General features: G+C 27.4%; 1 protein-coding gene across 1 annotated transcript; it reads right to left on the reverse strand.

Annotated features, from left to right (window-relative positions):
• Positions 1-4,089: 4,089 nt before the first annotated feature.
• Positions 4,090-18,503, reverse strand: LOC135929341 (general transcription and DNA repair factor IIH helicase subunit XPD-like). The gene is made up of 16 exons (XM_065465874.1): positions 18,445-18,503; positions 18,302-18,401; positions 18,184-18,261; positions 18,080-18,142; positions 17,915-18,025; positions 17,644-17,873; positions 17,061-17,257; positions 9,551-9,887; positions 9,103-9,221; positions 8,920-9,059; positions 8,706-8,831; positions 8,273-8,434; positions 7,706-7,858; positions 4,995-5,222; positions 4,561-4,704; positions 4,090-4,229 (listed from the first exon to the last, which is right to left on the reverse strand). Exons 1-16 carry the CDS (start codon positions 18,447-18,449, stop codon positions 4,140-4,142), a joined length of 2,283 nt encoding a protein of 760 aa, XP_065321946.1. The 5' UTR covers positions 18,450-18,503; the 3' UTR covers positions 4,090-4,139.
• Positions 18,504-21,528: the final 3,025 nt, after the last annotated feature.

Consider the following 21,528-nt stretch of genomic DNA (forward strand, 5'->3'; position numbering starts at 1 on the left):
AGAATAGAATCCTATATTAAGCATTATGCACACTTTACATAAGTAGAATAAAAAATTTATCTGTGTCTAATTACGTTATTAGGTGATGTGTTTGTATTCAGGTCCATTTTTAGTAACTTCGCTAATTTGTGTAATTATTTATAATAAAAAGGGTTGGCAAGTAAGTTAATTGAAGAATAAAGGAAAATTGTTTCGCGATTTGATTAAAGCAAAATTTGATGGCCCCCAAATTTTTCAAATATTTTGATATATTCCCTTTTATAAGATTAATAAGTTAGCTATTTAATTTTAAGCTTTACTTTTGGGTTCAGTTTAATTTTTTTATCTTTTATCTCAAGTAAATAATTTATATAATATATTATCAAGGTAATCGTCGTTTATATATACTCTTTATAATCGAATCGTACATTATAGTTAATATGATTATTCAATTTACTATGGCCTTTAAAAATTACTTATCCATTAAATAATAATATAAACTGTATATTATTCAAATATCAATGAAGGATATAACATTTCCTAATTCCTTTCTAATAAGTACGAGTTTGGCATATACATAAATTTTTAGCACCGAGCTTCGAGCGCTCAGTAAATAATAAATTATAAGTCGCTAGATACTAACTTAAGATCTAAACCCTAGTAAATAGCATTTAAAGCTGAACTTATAAAATGAAACCGATATTTATTTAGAGATTTACCGCTATCCATTATAATCGGGCTACCTTTAGTAACGGTTGTTTACATATTAACAAATGTCGCCTATTTTGCCGTTTTAACTCCGATTCAAATGCAATCTTCCGTAGCTGTTGCCTTTGTAAAAACCCATCTTTTTAAACTTAAAAAATTTTGTATTTCTATGCTTTTTAAGGCAATTTTAAATAATTTTTTAAATGATAGACTTTTAAAATGTTTATTTTTATCATTCATTATACCTAACAATATTTTAAGCATTTTTAAAAGTGGAGTAAGAATAAGAATCCATTGGCCGAATTATTATAAACTATTTTATATATTATTGTACTTTTTTAATATATCATTTTTTTGTTATAGGACTATATGCAAATCCTATTCCCAAAAATTTCATGGTTAATGCCAATTTTAGTGTCTTTATCAGCATTAGGAAGTGTCAACGCAATTTTATTTACTTCGGGCAGGTTTTGATATACAATTCAAAAATACATTATATTTCTTCAAAATACAGAATAGCTTATGCCGGAGCTAGGAATAATCAACTTCCGGAAATATTCGCTATGATCCACATAAAACATTGTACTCCTGTTCCATCTATTATATTGCTAGTATGCATAACATGATTTTAGAAATTTATTATAATACGATCAAAAAGAACTAGGGCGCAAATTAAATTTATAAAAAAAATAAAATATAATTTAGTTAATTTCCATTCAAACAAGCTGAAATAAAGTTAAGAAATATGAATTGTCCCGACTAAATCCTGTTCCTTGGGACATGGATCAGTCTCTGGCCTGGGTTAACAACCCGTTTACCCAATTCATTAAATTTTTTTTATCTAAAACATCAAAATAGAAAAATGAAATGTTCGTTTATTCAAAAATTATCTGACGGCGTCACCATTTTTGGTAAGCTCGGGTTCTAGTAAAATTTAAAAATCAAGTTCAACCAGAGAGGGTTATTTGGGCCAGAAGTCCGAACCCGAAAGTTTAGTCAACAGGCCTGAAATAGGCCGTGTGTGTTTTTTAAATTGTCCACCTGTTCATTTATTAAAAAAATATATCCCACTCTCGCCGGCCCATTTTAAATGGTTGGTTTGGCTATATATCCTTTTTTAATTAATATATCCTTTACTTAAAAAATATGCAATATTATGAAATTAAAAAAATTAATTTTTAATAAATATAAACCAGTCTTACTCATTCCACCCGTAAAAATTTTAAAATTAAGCCACCCGCCAGGTAAATAAATATTTTGAACCAGCCCGCGCAATGTTTAATTTTTAACCCACTGATTATTACAGCTGGTATAAATAAAATTATTTGTAAGAAAACACATTTTGAAAACTCTATAAAGGCTAATAAATTATTTTAAATATAGATTTTTACTTTAAAAAAAAATTGACAACAAATTGTATAAAAAAAATGTTATAAAATTAAATAAATGATATAAAAATTGTACTAAAATGATGAAATATATTTCATGTTGTAGATCAAATAATCTGACAAAAAATGATATATTAGGTTCCCGAAGAAAATTGTAATTTTACTTTTAAATAATAATATATATTAACATAAATGACAAAAAAATGTTTGAAAAAGTTCCGGTTGAGGGTTTAAAATTATTTCGGTCTAGATCCTTAACTTCATATTCATAGTAACTATACCGTGATTACGACATCGAAATATTCTTTAAAAAATATATAGTAACTACTATAGTCGATATCTAGAGTTTTAAAATTCGGCTAAAAATCTTAATTAGAAAATAAATAATAATCCAACATAACCGATTTGTTGGCGCATGTCAAAATGCCAGATACTTTTTATTTTACTCTTAAAATTTGCGACTATACAAAAAAATAGTTTGTTAATGACTTCATTTTTTTATTTTGTCATCTCAAAAAATATTTATAAATAAATGTCCAAAGGCACTGTATTTGTAAACAGATTACCATTAAGTTAATAATTAAATATTATTCATGGTTAATTAATACCATATAGGAAATCTAATATTTGGGAACAGGAGTAAAAAACGGGAAAACATTTTAAGAGGCTATATAATTTTCGGCGAGTTTTTATATCCTCACGATTAACGAAATTCTCAGTATCCATTTAAAGGCCGGTCAGGGAGTGTAATTCATTTTTTGGTTATGCCCAGATTTTAATATTTGTTCATTTAAGAACTTTTTAATAATTTTTTTATCTTAAATTTTAAGACTTTTATATCAATGATATTTTTAACTGCGCGCGATATAACAACGTTGATTAGCTACTGCAATTTTATGCTATTTTTGTTCGTTGGAATATGTATTGGATGTATAATATATTTACGCTTCAAACGTCCAGAAATGATTCGGCCAATTAAGGTAAAAAAATAAATGATTAATATATGTCAAAAAACTTCGAATGTTCTCATTTTTTCACTCGTTTTTATCAGGTTTGAAATCTGATGATCCTCTAATTTCGAAAAAAATAATAATGAAGCATAGTTAGCTAAGAGAGTATTTTTATCCCAAGAAAATAAATTAAATAATTCAATATCAGATAATTCATATTGAGGTTACAGAAAAAGGTATCCCTAGAAAAGTAACTATCTATAAATTTTATTATTATTATCTCATTAAAGCTAAATATAGGTCTACACATAATATTTCTGGTAATCAGCCTCTTTTTCGTGATAGTTCCAATGATAAATGACCCGATAGATATGCTTATAGGTACATCGATGGTATTATCAGGTATATAAAGCTTCATATGTTAAAATTTTGGGTTATCCTTAACAATTATCATAGCGTTATACCCATTTTAAAAATTATAAACTATAAAAATCTCACTGTTGCCAAATTAATTCATAAAATTATTATTAAATATATTATTTGCACCTCTAGGTATACCGGTATTCTATATTGCGTTTCGAGCGAATATAAAAATTTACAAATACGCATCCATTGGAAGTTTATTTCAATTAAACATTTGGTTATCTATTAAAATATTTTAAATTAGGGGAAATAGAGCTGATCGTGCAAAAAATTTTGATGGTTATACCCTCAGATAAAGATTTATAAAAACGTATAAGTGAAAATTCGTTAAAAGCCTATGAAAGTATGCCGAAAAAAATATTCATATCTCTATAATAGTATTAAGGCGATTATATTATTTTTATGTTAAATATTATGGAAGCTTCATCAATAAATGTTATCTTAAAGCTTTACCTATAAATTTACTCTCTAGATTCTTTCTTAGGCGTTCATTATTATTTTCGACATTTTACTCATAATTAAAAATAATTATGATGTGGTAATATTGAAGGATTATATTTAAATGAAGAGATCATATAATGTCCACGATTATCTTTTATAATATATATATATATATACACCCTATATATTATGGCAAGAATGGTACAATTCACATGATTTTTCTTAGTTTATAAATAATATATACATTAAATTAATTCATAACGACAGTATCTTTGGTTTCCTTCAATTTTAACATCTCCAATTGTTGTGAATTGAGTAAAGAGATACCTAATTGATCAGCCTGCATTAATTTTTTTAGAATAAAATACATAATCATCTGTTTCAGCGGAGGCAAGAAATTTTTATTTGTGTACAAGCGCAAATTTAAATTAGATTTAGTTCAGCACACTTATACCTTTTCTAAAGAGTTAGAGGTAGGAAGGAGAAAGAAAATTTCGATCCGGAAAAATTGTGCAATATATATATGAGCCGAGCCGAAATTTTTTAAAGCTTAGAATTCTTTCATAAAAAGTTATTACGGGCTGGAAAACTTGTACTTTTCAAAAACATGCCCGAGTTGACTTTCTAATACATATTGAGCTAAAATATAATTTTGATTTATTAAAGGTTACTTGAGAAAGAGGTAACGCCATCAGCTTTAAAAACTTTTTACTTATGGATATTGCCTCATCGATTGCAAGATCGGTAACAGATTCAGATATGTATTCTTGTATCCAAGTTGGCAATTTTGAACGCTTGTCCATCCTTGAAAATCTCTTCATTTATTATATTTTATAATGTCTGAATTATATTTAGAGTTATTCTTTATCAGTATTATTTACTTTTGCAAATCACATTTAAACTATAAAAAAAATGTAGAATTGTAGAGGTATTACTTTTTAAAAGTAGCTAAATCGTCCGGTAAAATTAATTTTCGTTATAAAATGCTCAATGTTCATCAATTTAATAACGTACCCAAATTATCTAGCATCTCTAAACAGTCCCAACAACTTAAAATACCTCTTTCTATTTACCTATACAATATTATAAAATCATAAATTTTCACCTTATCTGCCAAGATCATTATTCCGTAATCATTTTTGCCTCTCAGGGCACGGCCCAGGCATTGAGCAGCTTGTCTCATGGCATCGAATGTCAAAAAATCGGATTCCCTGATGCCAAAATTTTGCCGAAGGTAATCGAGTCTAGCTCTCAAAACCTTGCTTTGCGTATACATATATGGAACTCCGAACACTACCACAGCCCTACCGAAATGGTGGTCGAAATCTATTCCCTGACATTATTATCAACTTTTGTTAATGAGGTGATTTGGATTATTATATTAGTAATAATACATATTTATCAAAGTTTTTTAAAAAAAGAAAAAGGAACCAATTTTAATACTTCGTTTTCCTATTGTTTTTAAATTTGCGGGTAAATTATTTTAAAACGCAGATAAAAATTCATCAAAGAATTGAGAATATTCTGATCTAATACCTATAATAATTTATTATTTTGAATAATATAAGAAGGTAAATCATTAATATATGTTCCATAGACCGTTTAAAGGCTATAATAAATAAATAAAAATATTTGTAATACTGCCTAAGCCATTATGTGAAATTTGTTAGGGTCTCCTCAGGGTGGCGATACTATCCTCGTATTTTTAAACATATTTTAACTGAAATTTCGAGATACAACGAGAATAATTAATGCCTAACTGGATCTTCTTAAAGCCACCGAGTTTTTTAAGCTTTTGAAATTTAAGGGGCTCTTCTTGTCTCTGTATAAAGAGCTATTAGTTTTTATCAGATTTGGCCACGTCAGTTTGCTTAAAGGTAGATCAATAAATCAAACAAATGGTGTTTTACAGCCTTTAATGATATACCAGGTAGGTCTTAAATAATTTGAATCAGTAATAATGAAGGACTGTCAATAATCAAAATCAATTCATTATTGCCTTAATGGACTATAGAAAAATATGAAAATATATTAGTAGGTGCAAATTCTACGAATTAAAAAATGTTAATTGATAAAATCGTATTTTTTTTAGCTATCCTATCTAATATAATTAGAAAAAGACAATTGTCTGCCAGACCTTCATATTTGTTACGAGGAAAGAAAATTAAATTTATTTCGTAGTAAGTGAATAAGGAGTATAAAATAATAATCATAAGAAGCAATAATTGCCTATGTAATTTGAAGGAATTTTAAAATTGTACATGATTCAGAGCCACTTTCGAATTCATTATGACGCATTTCCATGCAAGTTTTATGTTAATTAACTACTAAAATAGTCAACGGAAAAAATGACCATATGTGGCAGACATCCAGATTAAAAATCTAGTCGGAATAAAATTTATTTTGTACAAAGCCCATCATAATAAAATTGAACTATTTTCTTATATGCCAAAATCGAAAAAAGTATATAAAATGTATATAATTTTATGATTTTTAAAAAAAATATAATAAGAATTAGATAGAACTATATTTTATTAATTTTTAAAAGTCAGGGGTTTGAAATTGCCTAAGTGAGACTCTTTGAATATTATGTTTTTCTTTATGTTTATACTTTAGTCATCATTTAATACATAATTTTATGGGTGGGTAGGATATACTTTAAATTTCCTCATTTAAATTGATTACTATAAGATGTTTAATTTAATGTATATTATGTATTAATTTCAGATCCTTAAAAAATAACAAACTAGATTAATAAAAAAAAGATTTCTGGAACGTTTTCAGCAGTTAAAACCTATCAAGGATCCATATGGGTTTTTATTCGATATGCCAGCATAGGGGAATGCGTCTTAAACGAAACTAAAAAATATTGTAATCAATTATATATTTTATTAATGGATCAAAATTAGTTGGAAATTGATATTAATGTACATGATTTATTAATAGAACTAAACATCTTAATAAATATATTAAGCAGGCCATAAAACGTCCTTTAGAAATCTTAAGCTATTTTTACACTAATAGGCTAAATGAAGCCCTGCCAAATGTATCCAATGTTTTTACGATTATTATAACTATTACACTTACCGTCACATCGGCTGAACACATTTCTCAAAGTTCAAACTAATTTCAACTTATTTAAGATCCTGCATGGCGCAAGACCGCTCGTAAACCTATCTCTAATTTCAATGGAAAATGACATTGCATCGTCGTTAGATAGTACTGACATAATATCCTCTTTTGTAAATAAAAAGACGAGGATAAATGTTTTAACTATTTAAGCCTGTGATTGCATACCCGGTACTTGAACTATATTAATATTTTTAATATGCGTTATTCATATTTATGTTCAAAATTCAATAACTTTACCATATTATTTAATTTTTTTTAATAATGCTAAAAATTCTCAAATGAGATTAGATAAATTATGGTTTTTTAAAGGATTGCCGAAATTAGTTTTTTGCCCTGGGTGGCTAAAAGTTTCGGAATGGCGCTGACGTAATAGGGCATCCTTTCACATAGTGAAAATCATCTTTATATAGAAAAAAATGACTGACTTATCCTGGGTCTGCCAATCAAAGAAACAAATGATTATTTTAAAAAATCGCTATGATGAATTTTTCATTTTAATCAGCTATTTATTAAAATAAATATCATTTGTTTGATTATATTTAAGAAACCCTCTCCTTTTTTTGCCTTTCATATGCCACCCATTTTTTTAAAAAAGCATGCCCCATTCCTATATTATCTCTGGATCTTAAAAGGATATTTTAATTTTTTTTCCTCCATAAATGAAAATAATGAAAAAAATTATACTTCCGATATCTTACCCCTGGCGACCGAAAGCATAATGGCCCCTCTTCCATTTTCACAGGCTCTTTGGTAATTGTATAATGCTAGGCTCGTTTCTGAGGCATCGGGAGTTTCCAAAAATAGCAGTTTATTTTTCTGCATTTTGTTTATCAATCCCTTGGTAAAATGTAAAAATTAATCAAATAATTATTTAATCAGGTGTTCTAATTTAGGCAAAATAAAAAATTTAGCAGTAGTAATATACTACTATTATAACATTATATTTAAAAAAATCGCCACTATCACTTGACAAAAAATTTAATAGCAAAGGAGGCCAAAAAATTTCAGGTCGGCCCGACAACCTATGCAAAAATGTTTTCGAGCCAGATTGGGCTGACATTTTTCAAAATCTTGAATTATGTAAATTTATATTGATTTTTCCTTCATAAAGAATAATTATATACAAGATAATTTGTGTATTTTCAGGTCGGGACAATTAATAACATTAAAAGCCACCATAAACATTTTTATAAATCTTCAAGAGCCAGTTCGGACTGGGCTAATCTTTAATTTTCGTTAAAATGTTTTTACCAGTTCTAACCAAGTTGCCACAACTTTTTCCATGTAGAGATAGCTAGTGAAAAAACAGACTATACCATCGGGTACAATTTCGGATAATTGAACCAGCAAATTACCGTAATTTTGAATAACACCTATATCGTCCCTTGATTCAAATTTCGAGGTTAAAATTGTCTATGAATATGTTAAAATAGTTAATTTAATATTATATTTAAAAAAATATATATAATATATATTCTACAAGGAAAAAGTAAATGCGAACAATTTATTTATTAAACGTAAATAAGATGTCCATCGGCCTCAAAATGTGGCAGATTTAGTCAAATAGCATATGTATTGATTTTATTATAAAATTGGCAATCCTTTATATTTAATTTGCTTTAAAGTGGAATAATAATGAAATTAGAATTTTTTTAAAAAAAAATAAATTAATGATAATGTAAACCTGATCATTTCCTTTGGTTACAATGAGAGGACAAATGCATATTCTAGCGAGAGTCATAGAAAAGGAGGTCATCGATACGGGATGAAAATTCAATATTTTAGGGTACATTTCGATAGGCGAAAGAGTCTAAAAATATGGATTAAGATTATGTATATATATATATATTAAGATACATTATTTTTAGTAGAGTAAAAAAAATGTAATTCTTTCTGACCCCAGAGGTAATTATGACGGTTTGAAAACGTTGGAATACAGGTTTTATAGCTATAGAGGCATCTAAACAAGTAAAATACAGAATGGGATTCAGGACGGTGGGGCTTCTGTCTTGATAGGGTTCGATTATAGTGCTAAATCCTATAACAAATTAATATTGAGAATATAATCAGTTTGAATTGACCCTTTGTATATGTGCTAATAAGTGTTGCAAAGTTAGCTATCGATGTAAGTGGTGATAAATCGGTTAGATCCGGAAATTCTAAAGTATGCATTAGGCTTCTCAATCTTTCGGAGCAAAACCTAGTTAAGAATTTTTCATAATACATATATAAATATGGTTTAGTGACATTTTTTTAAATTTAATACAAATATTAACAAACATTAAACTTCTTAATTTATTAACTAATCTTTCTTGAACTGCTTAATAATCCTTTACAAGTGCAACTAATCACCAGAAAAAAAGTTATAAAACTATAATATGAGCAACAACCTAAATTAAATTATTTTTGCTTTCATAATTTTTTTAATCTACCCTTAAGTTTTATTTGCAAAAAAATACTAACCAAGCTTCAACCCTTAAATAGGTGTGTCAAAGCATATTAAAGAGTATGAAGTAAAAGAGAGAGGACCTCAAGGGTTTTCTGTCGATCCAAACTTTATCATAGCAATCCTTGAGAAAAGAGGCTGAACTTTCTTGCACAACGTGCTGCACCCTGAGCCTGTATTTAATGTATTCTAGCCATCTTTTCATAAATTTGACAAAATGGTCTGCTTTTCTGATGCTACCGGGTACGGATTCTTGCAAAATATCTTGAGATATAACCGGGTCGTTCCACGTATAAATGTCAATCTCTCGATTTTGCAAGGTTTTTTTGAGGCCCTCGACTAGACTCTCGTATTCTTGATTGAGCTTATCGGCGTTCGAGATTTTTAGATCTTCTATGGTTTTATCGAGGACAGTCAGGCCTAATTATTGAATGATTTGGAATAGAATAGAGCCACTTATTATTTTCAAGTCTTCAATGATCCGAAAAAATTTAAATAAAAAAAATTGGTCCTGTCTGACTGACCCTAAATTTTCAGAAGATCGGATCCAGTGCAAACTATTTTTTTGAAAATATGACCAATCAGCCTTAAATTAAGGTCCGATACAAAAAATAAAAAAAAAATTTATGTCTCATTTATTCTTCAAATAAAAAGAAAATTATTATTATTTGGTTAATATATTTAACCCATCAAGTCGCTTTCCATTGAATATTGTTCCGTAAGCAAAACATTTTATTTATTGCAATGGGTCAGTAAATAGTGCATTTAAAAGTTTAAGCCTTTGTTCATACAAAATTTGGGGCCCAATTAGGACGCAACTGCCCCCTACCCCAAGAATGGCCCTGTACCCAGTGTGGGTAGTATCTCGAATATTTGTATTTAAATAACTAAACAGAAATATATTTTTATATTAGTATTTATAAGAGTAGATTTAAATACTAAAAGATATTAAGTATTTTGAATTTACACGATTTCAAATAAATAGAAATACTTTTAGTTTTTTTATATTATATTATGTAAATTTTATATATTAATTTTGCGATACAAAAGGAAAGAATCAGGGTCTTATCTTTTCATCTTATTATACTAAAATGAGCAAAGATACCACTAAAATTGAAACTGGGTAAAAATATTTTTAGAGAATATATAGAGCTAGAAGATATAGATTACAGTTCAACAGAATAAGACATTATGATGTTTGAAAGATATTATAAGTCTTTGGAAGAGCCCCGACATCTCCCACATGTCATTTAACCAAAATGAAAGGTCCTAAAAAATATCTTACAATTAATAAAGTAAATGCACAACGAATTATTCAAAATTGTTTGATATGTTTTCTCTAGGGCTTTAAACCGAACCCAACCGTTATAATTTTTGTACCGTAACCGAACCGTTATAAAGAAAACATAAAAAGAGCGACTGTAATAAATATTTGAAACAAATTTAAAAAATTTAACAATTAAATCGCCATTATCTTCATATCAATTCATTCCAAATTTATTGTTTTTACTTTATATTAATAGATATATTAGGCAAATTACTAGTTAATTAGATAAGTAGTAATCATCATGGTTAAATTAAATAAGGAATTTTAAAATATAAATTATAAAAATTTTTCTCCGAGATTAATATATAAATTAATATGAATTTCTAAAAAAAAACCAGAAATGGAACAAAATCTTTATAAAATTTTAAACTAAAAACCGAAACAAACCGAACCGCTATACACGGTTCGCAGCCCTGGTTTTCTCCATTATTTTAAATTTCGATTGTGATATAATCTAAAATAAAAATATCGGCAAATTTTCACCATATTTTTACTAAATTTTATAAGCTTTTATTTTTCTGGACCACGAACCCTAAACCCGAATCTGGTTCAGAGATATTTTACTGAACCAGAACCCTTCTAGGAGGGTTCACAGCTCTGATTTGCACAACTTTAAGAAAATGATAAATAAAATATTCTCAAGTAAAAAAATTGTTATGTATTATAAAAATATATCTCTAAAAAATATTTAAAAAGGTAATTGGATTTAAATACCTTTTATGAATATTTAGTATTTCTAGGTGTCATTCCATCAAATGTGCAAAAAAATTTGGGCCGTCCTCCTTCGATTTTCTAAATTTGGTAAGCAAAGAAAGGTTAGTACAATTTACAAATAGCCAAAATTTAGCCAGAACATTTCTATTTCTGGAGATATTAGAGTTAGTATGAGGTAGGTATTTTACCATTATCTGCCTTCATTCAATTAAGCATATCTTAAAAACTAAATAACTATAAATAACAAATTTAATATCAAAATTATGCCCAAAGATTATAGTTTTAGATCTCTAGCCATTTTATTTAAAATATAGGAACGAAAACCAATTCTTTGGAAATAATACGACCTTCAATTTTTATAAAATATTTAAGACATGATTAAACTTTTCCTTCATATTTATGAAAGAAAATCTGTAGAACGCGGTGAGCTTCATTCTCAAAATCGATAAAAATTATTAGAAAAGTATATTAATATTTTTACGAAAGGGGACGTCTTTTTATAAAATTTTATATTAATCAGTTTTTAATGGTTTTTCAGATAATTTAAAGGATTATTCATTTTTTAAGTGAAAATAACAATAAATGAGAGTTTCAATCAATATCGATCAATTTATTACCATATTTATAATTTATTATAATTTGCCCATATAACATATATTTAATGATATTAATAAAATAAGTTCAACAAAGTTTAGTTCTTAAATATATAAATTCTTGTGTATTTCATATATAGCACCATAAATAATATCAAATTTTTCGCTATTCTATTTTTTAAAATAATTTGATATTTTTAAAACATATGAAATATTAATTTATTATTATTATTAAATGATGTACAAAATAAAAATGTTATCATAAAATAACTCAAAACAATAAAAATATCGGATCGGATTACTAAAGCCGATTTTCTACTTAGTATCGGAATAGCCCTACTTGTAAATTAAAATAGCAATTGATGACCACCAAAATTTTAAAATAATGATCATTGGATCAAATTTACCCAATTTAACCAAAGATGATATGTTGTCCTTTAAAATATACAAACATATTTTACCCTTAATAATTTGTAATCAGCCTCAACCATTCAGATATGGGCAAACGTAATAATTGTCCAGCAAGACATTTATGCGAACAAATAGAAATTGTTTCGTTCCATGGATATCGAATTTATAACATATAAAAAAGGTTATCAGTAGATAAAACCACTCTTGAAACAATCACCAAGCTAGTACATGAATTTATCAATGCCTTTTTGAAAAAATGGAATCTTTATTACCCCATTCTTTTATTTCAGCTCAACAATCGTTGTATCAAAACCAAATATTTAATTTTATGTGATTTTTCAGAATGAAGTATAAAATTATCATTGGAATATGGCTTAATCCACTGTTCACCCTTTTTCTATTTATTATAAAGATAATTTTTTAATGTTTGTTGCCTGAATCTTTGCAACATAGCACAATAGCAGTATATTATTTACAAAAAACATTAGCAAATTTTTTAATAAATAAATTTTGTATGCCAAATAAAAATTTTTATTATCCTGATTTTTCTGCTGCATAGTATAAAAATCTTAGATATTTTATTAATATTTACCATCATGAAATGGATTTCGGGGTACAAGCGGCACAAGGCAAAAGTGCTTGTGATGAGATTGGTGGCATTGTTAAAAGATTAGCCGCTAGAGCAAGTTTACAAAGACCTTACTTAGAGTAAATAACATCATATGAATTGTCGAATTCGCTAAAGATAATTTTAATGGCATATATTCTGAATATATGACCCAAAAAATTTTAATAACGAAGAACTATTACTCAGAAAGATTTTAAAAACTAGACCGATATCTGGAACACATAAAATTCACACCGTGATTCAAACAGGTCTACATCAATTTAGAAGTAAAATGTATTCGAATTCAATAGAAAGCACTATAGAATGTTTATCATATATTGATGAAATTATAATCTTGGGAGAAATATCAGGACACATAACGTGTGTTTAGGATTCTAATTGGTGGTTAGCCTTTGTTTTAGGGGAAAATCAAAAGCAGGAAGAAATATATACAAAGTTTTTACACCATCTAGACCTTCTAATTTCTTTACATTTCCAAGTTACGACATTCGTTACTTGTCAAGGTATCATATCTTAATATTAGTTCACCTAACTGCTACTGGCTAGTTATGCGTTGTCGTCAGAAGAAAGTAAATGCGTTACCAAAAAATTAGAATCTTTTAAAAGTGAGTTATATATGGGAATTTATATTATACCAATTATTTTTAATATTTAGGGCGCATATATGAAATGCACAAGATTCTGATTTATATATTCAAGAACTCTAAACTTGGTTGAACATATTTTATTAATATCAATTAAATATATGTTATATGCACAAATAATTTTATGATAAATTAAAAATAATGTAATAAATTGAATTTCTTTTATCGATAGACAATTCCTATAATTAATTCATTTATTGTTATTTTCACTTATATAATCCTTTAAATTATATGAAATAGTTCAAGAAAAACCATTAAAAACTGATATATATATGTATATATAATTTAATACAAAAGACACCCTCTTTAGGGAAAATATTTATACACTTTACTAATAATTCTCGATTTTGATGAAGCTGGCCGCTAACCCAAACCGATTTTTAAAAATAAATATAAAGGAAGAGTTTAGTAATGTCTAGTAAATTTTTTATAAAAATTGAAGGTCGTATTATTTCCAAAAAATTATTTTTAGTTCTTATATTAAATAAAATGGCTGGAAATTGAAATATTCAAAAAAATTTTTATCTAAAAGTATAATCTTTATACATGATTTTGATATTAAATTTGTTATTCATAATTATATAGTTTTTAAGATATACTTTATTGAATTAAAAATTATTCTTCATATTATTACAATAATAAAATATATCTAATATAACAAGTCATATATTAAAAATGAGTGTAAATTTTAAAATATCGATGGCTCTAAAAAGAGCTTATAGTAAAAAAGTACCTAAAAAACATGTATAATTATGTTTAAAAATTTCTAATTGTATTTTTTGTTTTAGGAAGGTTGACTCGCGTTTTTCGTTTGTTATGTTAAAAATTTTACGTGCTAAAATTTTTAAAAAAGAATATGTTGATTGGAAGAAATTACCATTAGTTGAGATGACTATGGGTTGAAAAATAAAATTATTTAATATTGAGTATTTATTGATTTTTTTATTTTCGCCATTAGTAAGAGGATTTGAATTAATTGATGAGGGAAAGGAAGAGACACAGGTAGCGTCCCAGATTAGGGATTTCCCATTGGACCAAGGGATGCAGGTTAGACCGTCAGGTCTGAGGCCATCTTGTAGAGAGAGGTTTGTAGGTTCTAGAATGTTAGGAATTTTAGCTTTATTGAGAGCATTATGGATTTTATTTATTGCTTTATGCCGGAGGTGGCGACCTTGGCTATGGGAGCAGTTTAGGCCGTGTCTTGCGTTTGGTTGTACGGGTAGGTTGCAAAGGTGGCAAGTGTGTGAATGTGTTAGCAAGCATCCTAGTCTGAATCCTATGGTAACTCTCAGTTGGTCATTGGTTAAGAGATTATCAAGGGTTAGGCTAGGAAGTGCCTCGAGCCATTCATATCCGCCATATTTATCGTTTAATTGAAGTAGTTGAATATCGCTAATATCGGAGGGGTTAAGATTATTTTGAAGTTTCTTTATAAGGGGTTCCAAGATTGATTTATTAGAAATTTCGGTTGGGATTTGACCGTCTGGGGTTAGTAGATTCCATTTTTCGATTGCTACTGTTAAGAGATCGTCATTGGGAGTTATAAAAGATGAGATCGCGGAATTGAGCGAAAGGCGATTAGAGATAAAAAGAGATAGGGAGAGTAATTCTAAGGGGATTAGGTCGATACCGCCTAGTTTAGCGGGTAATTGAGCAAGGTGCCAATTAAAGTCTGATAGTGGAAGATTAAGGATCCTTTCCATTAAGGTCTTTAAGCGAATATTATGCTTGGTGAAAAATTCTGAGGAGGTAAATGAGGAGGATGAGTGGAAGAGGTGTGAGATTTTAGGTAAATATAGGCACTTTTTTAATAGATAAAAAAGTTGGTGCGATGGGATATGATTGATGAACTTTTCCAAGTTTTGCAACTCGAAGAAGGTTTTATCGATAGTTTTTTCCGAGATTTTATTATTTAGTAGTGGGGAGCCCAAGAGTTGGATATCGTCGATTTCGATAATATTGTAATCTTTAAATGAATCTAGGGGAATCTCGGGGTTGAGTATGCAGATTTCTGTTTTGGTTTTGTTTAATTCTAGGCCTATTTTGGGGCATTCTCTTTCGAGGTGAAAGAGGGCTTTGCTTATTTGGTGTTGGTTACCGCAGAGAGTGCCATCGTCTAGGTACCATAAATTAAGGTCTAGATCAAAATCAGATTTGAGATCTTTCATCATATTATGGATGGCTAAGCAGAAAAGTATAGGGCCTAGGGGGTCGCCCTGCTGAACACCCTCTTCTGAGTATATAACGTAATCATTGGATAATGGTAAAAATGAGAGATGTACCGATATTTTTATAGGATCGGATCGGGCCGATATTTCACCTATTATAAAATATCGGTTATCGGCCAATATAAAATTTGCTGATCCGATCGGATATAAAATGGCTTCTTTAACAAAAATAAAATGTTATAAATTTTTTAAAAAAAATTATATTTAAAATCATCAAATTATTTTAATAATAATAATTAATTAATAAACATTCTGCCATATTGTTATTTTTTGCGCATTCTATTTATAAAAGTGTGCGATAATCTCTTCAGATTTTATTTTTAGTGAAGCTGGTGATATTGATAGTGCCGCAGGCTGATTTCTGGTAAATTGGAAATTTTGGTATTTCTAAAAAGAAATCTTCAATATATTAATGTTAAATATTATTTTTAATATATTTGTTTAATACTTATTATGTATATATATTAATGTTGTTACTTATTATATTAAGGTGATTTAACAATAAAAATATTTTAAATACTTTTAGAATTACAATAGAAATGAATATAAACTATAACTGATCATTATAATATGACATAAGTTATGGTATAATCAAATTATAGTGTTATACTAATAAAAAGTATATTACAAATTAAAACCATTGGTATCTTTACAGAATACAAAATTAGATATGATATCGGATCGGTAATCAACCGATATCAATTTAATATTGGGAATATTGGATTGAATTGGCCTATAAAAAGTGATATCGGTACACCCCTAGTAAAAATACATCATTTTTCCTATTTTGAACTCTATCTCAAAAATAGAAATGTTAAGAGGCTTTTGATTATTTCTTTTGCTTACCAAATTTTAAAAAAATCGAAGGGGATCAACCAATTCGTAGTTTATTTGTCATAAAATAATCCATAACATATTTTTTATTTAAAAAGGTATTTATATTTATAATTTGTGGTGTAATTCGATTTATGTTCAAATACATTAATATAAAATACTGAAAATAATATTATTATAAATGCATACAAAACAATAAATCAGAGAAAGAAACCTCTGTCACATTTGTCCAATAATTTACGAGTCAGTTTAATGCTAAGTGATTCGATACAAACATTGTCTATGTTGTGTGCTTCATCAAAAACAATGACAGATTTCCGGGACATTTCCTTATTTATTAATTCAGCTATTTTGGGATCCAACATGTAATTATAGCTGTATACCACTGCATCAGCATTGTATATGTACTGCCTTACATTAAAAAAAAATCATTTAAAACTTCCATAATATGATCATTTAAAAATGATTTGCTAAAAAAGAAGCAATTTTATTCAATGGAGTCACATTCCATTAAGCAAAAGAATGTGTGTGTATATGTATGATTATAATATATTAAAGGTTTTTTCACAATAAAAATATTTCAGAATTAAAAATACATACAACTGAGTATAAGTTTGTATATGGTTTAAACAATTTTATGATGCTGAAAATTTAATTCAAGAATATAATTATTTAGATTCATATTTTTTAATAAATATTGTTCATTTTAAAAATATGAATACTAAGTAATGATGTTTTGACCTACAAAATTAACAGTTTTGTTTTATCCAAGATAATATAATATATGTATATTGCACCTAGCCATAAAATATGGACACCATTCCTTTTTACCACAAAAATCCTTCAAATCATCAATATTGTAAACACCTTGTGGTATAGAAGCTTTTCTGCCAAATGAATCAAACTTTTCATAATAGTGACAAATGTTTTTATTGTCATTAGTTTTTTGATAATTTAATATAACTGATGGAGCTGTTAAATTGTAACATTTCGCATCAACAATTTTACCATTTCTTTCTTTACTAACCTTTGATTTTCATAAACATTTTGGAATTAAAATTTATAAACTTCAGGATGAATGCAATAATTTTTACGAGATGATAATGCCAAGCCAAAATAATTAATTTCAATGCCACTTCTATGATAATAATCAATTAAGGACTTTAATTCTTCTAAAACCTGAAGAAAAATTATGCCATGCTTTTATGTTCATTAAGAATATAATAAATTTACCTTTTCAATCTCTGGAACAGTTCTTGAGCAATAAATTAACTTATTTACATCATTTGGATGCCTCTAATAACATAAATGTATTAAAATATCACCAAAATCAATACCCTTTGATATGCAACAATAAGTGATAATAAAGATACAGTCTTACCAGTTCCTGATGGCATTTCTAATGCACCATGACCCTTAAATTTGATTATGATTAGTAAATAATTTGTGAGTTACCTTTGCATCAAGAGTTTTTTTCAGCTCCTTCATATAATTATATTGCTCAGGATATATAAATTCGTATGGAAATATAACTTCCAAACCATCTATATCGACTCTATACAAATTATAAAAACAAAAATAAATTTAAATTTAAATACCTCATGTTTCGATAGAATCTACTTCTCTTTTTCTAATTAAAGATTGATGCTATGTTACCTTATCTATTAACTGTCACATTTGACAAACGTATTTGTCAGTGAATTAATATGCTAAATTTAATATCTAATGGAAATAAAATTATGATAAAATTGTAGTAATTTTTTTCACTAACAATATAATTAAATAAAATTTAAAAATTTTATGGCATTAATAATTAAACACTAAATTTAATCAGAGTTGGGCGATATTGCGATTACTTATATCCAACGTCAGGTGCGTCACTAGTTATACAATCTCAGGGAACTCAAAAAAATTTTTATAAATTATTTTCTAAATTAACTTATTTTTGGCTAACATTATCCACAATTACCTTTTTAGCTAACTTACCTATTTATTTTTGGTGGTATTTGTTGCAAGTAGCGATGAAATTTAAACATTTTAAAGAAAAAAATATAAGAACAATAGTTAATAGTCAAATCGAGAGGAATTAATTTTTTTTTGTGTTTAAAAAATGTTGTATTCAAATATGATCATTAGTTTATTTTGTAATTAATATAATATAATTTATAAAGTTAAATTTATTAAAATTGTTTTTTATGATATATTTAATTTGTCTGTAACAGCTTGTATTTTGTAAAATAAGTAATTTAATAAAGGTTAATTATTGGTTAAAAGACATACAATTTTGTTTTAAAAACATTAGTGCCAAAACCGTATGTACTCTGGGCCTACAACTTTAATCTAATTTCTCAGAAAAGAAATTCGAAAAAAAGGGGGAGTGGGGATTTATGAAATGATCATCGACCTTAAGACATGGAATAAGATCAATCAAGATAAATTATATCAATATCCAAGCAAATGGTCGTAAAGAAATGGAAGAGCATACTTTAGTTGTTATAATGGATGTAACACGTGTTCGAAAAAATATATAATTAGTCGTTCTAGTTACAAGAGATCGTTATAACTAAAGTGATCGTTATCCCTACCTTAAATCGTTTTAGCCAAAAGAAATTCGTCAAAAGAGATCGTTATCAAGAGAACGTTATAACTAAAAGAAATTTGTTACAAGAGATAGATATCATTACAAGAAATTTTTTATTATAAGAGATCGTTAAGATACAAGTAGTAGTAATAGTGGGAGATCTTTATTTAGTTATCGTATAAGAGATCTTTATTACAAGAAATCGTTTTCTTTACAAGAAATTGTTATCGTTACAAGAGATTAGTACCGTTAGTATCATGATCAGGATTGTTACAAGAGATCATTATGGTTATAGGAGATCTTTACCATAGACAATTTGACAAAAGAATTATTATGTAGTGGCCTTCGTAATAGATGGGAATAACTCAATCTCTTAGAATCAGTCATCACGTATAGCTAGCGATCCTGTATGGGCTCAGAATGGATTTAGGCATTTCAAAGTAAGATGTGTAGAATATATGTATGGAAAAGAAAGGTTAATTGTAATTAAATGAAACTTTTTATTTGAATATAAAATTTATATGGATAATTGAAATGTTTAAATTGTAAGCATATTAAATGACAATTATATAAAATAATTATTGATTATGTAAATTTTAGTAGCAAAAATATTAAAATCAAAAATGTAATAAAAGAGGTAAGAAAAAGAAAGGAAACTTTTATAATTTTTAGTTTGATTTTTTATTTTTAGTTTGTTTTTATATTATTACGTTTAGTTTATTTAGGTTATTTAGAATTTTTGATTAACTATATATATTAATAAATTAATTTGCCATCTTCAATTCTGGTTCATAGTAATCATTACTTGTTTAAATGGTGCCTGAAGCTGAATCACACATAAAGATTTTCAGGCTAATATACCAATGACCAGTTTGGAACAGCAACAGTTTATCCCACTCCTACTGTCTTGCCTCTAACATTCAAAATTATTGAAATGCTTTTATGATTACCTGTCAATGATATACAGCATAATACTAAATGCAAATCTGGCTATCAATCTTGGCCTTTTAATATCTGGCGAACAGCTGTGTATATACTTAGCTCTTTGTTGAGGTTTTATTGCAGTTTCTTCCATTTAAGTCGATTGTGGTCCATAAATTGGCTCCATTTCTTTGGCTCCATTTCTTTGGCTCCATTTCTTTGGCTCCATTTCTTGCACTACAAGTTCTCCCGCGGACGCCATCTCCGCTATAAAAAACTATTAATAACTTTTACCAAGCTGCCCCCAAATATTTAATATCTCACCCATCCTTGAACCAGTGGGTCTTTTTAATGATGACCCTACCTAATGGCATATCATTCTGGTCGAATGTTCTTCCAGTGATCATGGACTACATGTTCATTGACTTTGCAGTAAAGTTTAACCTCTTATTTTCCGCCATCAAAGGGCCGGCCTCACGAATAGTTTTCATACCAATTCACAAACACATTGAGGATGTTTGAAAATTAGGTTCTCAATTTTATCAAACCCATCGGCAAATAAAGGCGACTCGTTAGGGGATCCTTCCTAATGAAGTTCTACTTATTAGCAGATTTCTTTCGAATTCTGTAGGCACAAACATTCAATCCTCCTTAAAATAATATGTCCCTTTTCTTTTAGTTTTTTAAAATTTATTTAAAATTAAAAAAATTTTTTTTAAATATAATTTTAATATATATTTTTTAATTATATCTATATTTAATTTTCTTTTCCTGTTATATAAATTTAATATTTTATATTATAAATTTTTTAATTATATCTATATTTAATTTTCTTTTCCTATTATATAAATTTTAATATTTTTTTATAATATATATTTTTTAAATCACGCGATTATTTGAAATTTAAAATAATATTTATCATCTATAAAAAAAAATTTAAATTAAAGATATCACCAAATTTTTACGTATATATTTCCTACAAATCTTTAAAAAGTTTAGCATGCATACATAATAAACTTAATTCTAAATTTTTAAAAATCTTATATAAATGTAGAAGAAATAAAAGTTTTTATTGTCCGGACATTTCTATTAAATTGCTATTTTCAAAATTCATTTATAATCATTTTTTGATAGTTTAAAATCAGGACTTCAAAACAAATCACTGAACTACTATAATTTT

Source organism: Gordionus sp. m RMFG-2023, chromosome 5 (genome assembly GCF_954871325.1).
Source record: "Gordionus sp. m RMFG-2023 chromosome 5, tfGorSpeb1-WG-v2, whole genome shotgun sequence".
Lineage (NCBI taxonomy): Eukaryota > Metazoa > Nematomorpha > Gordioida > Chordodea > Parachordodidae > Gordionus > Gordionus sp. m RMFG-2023.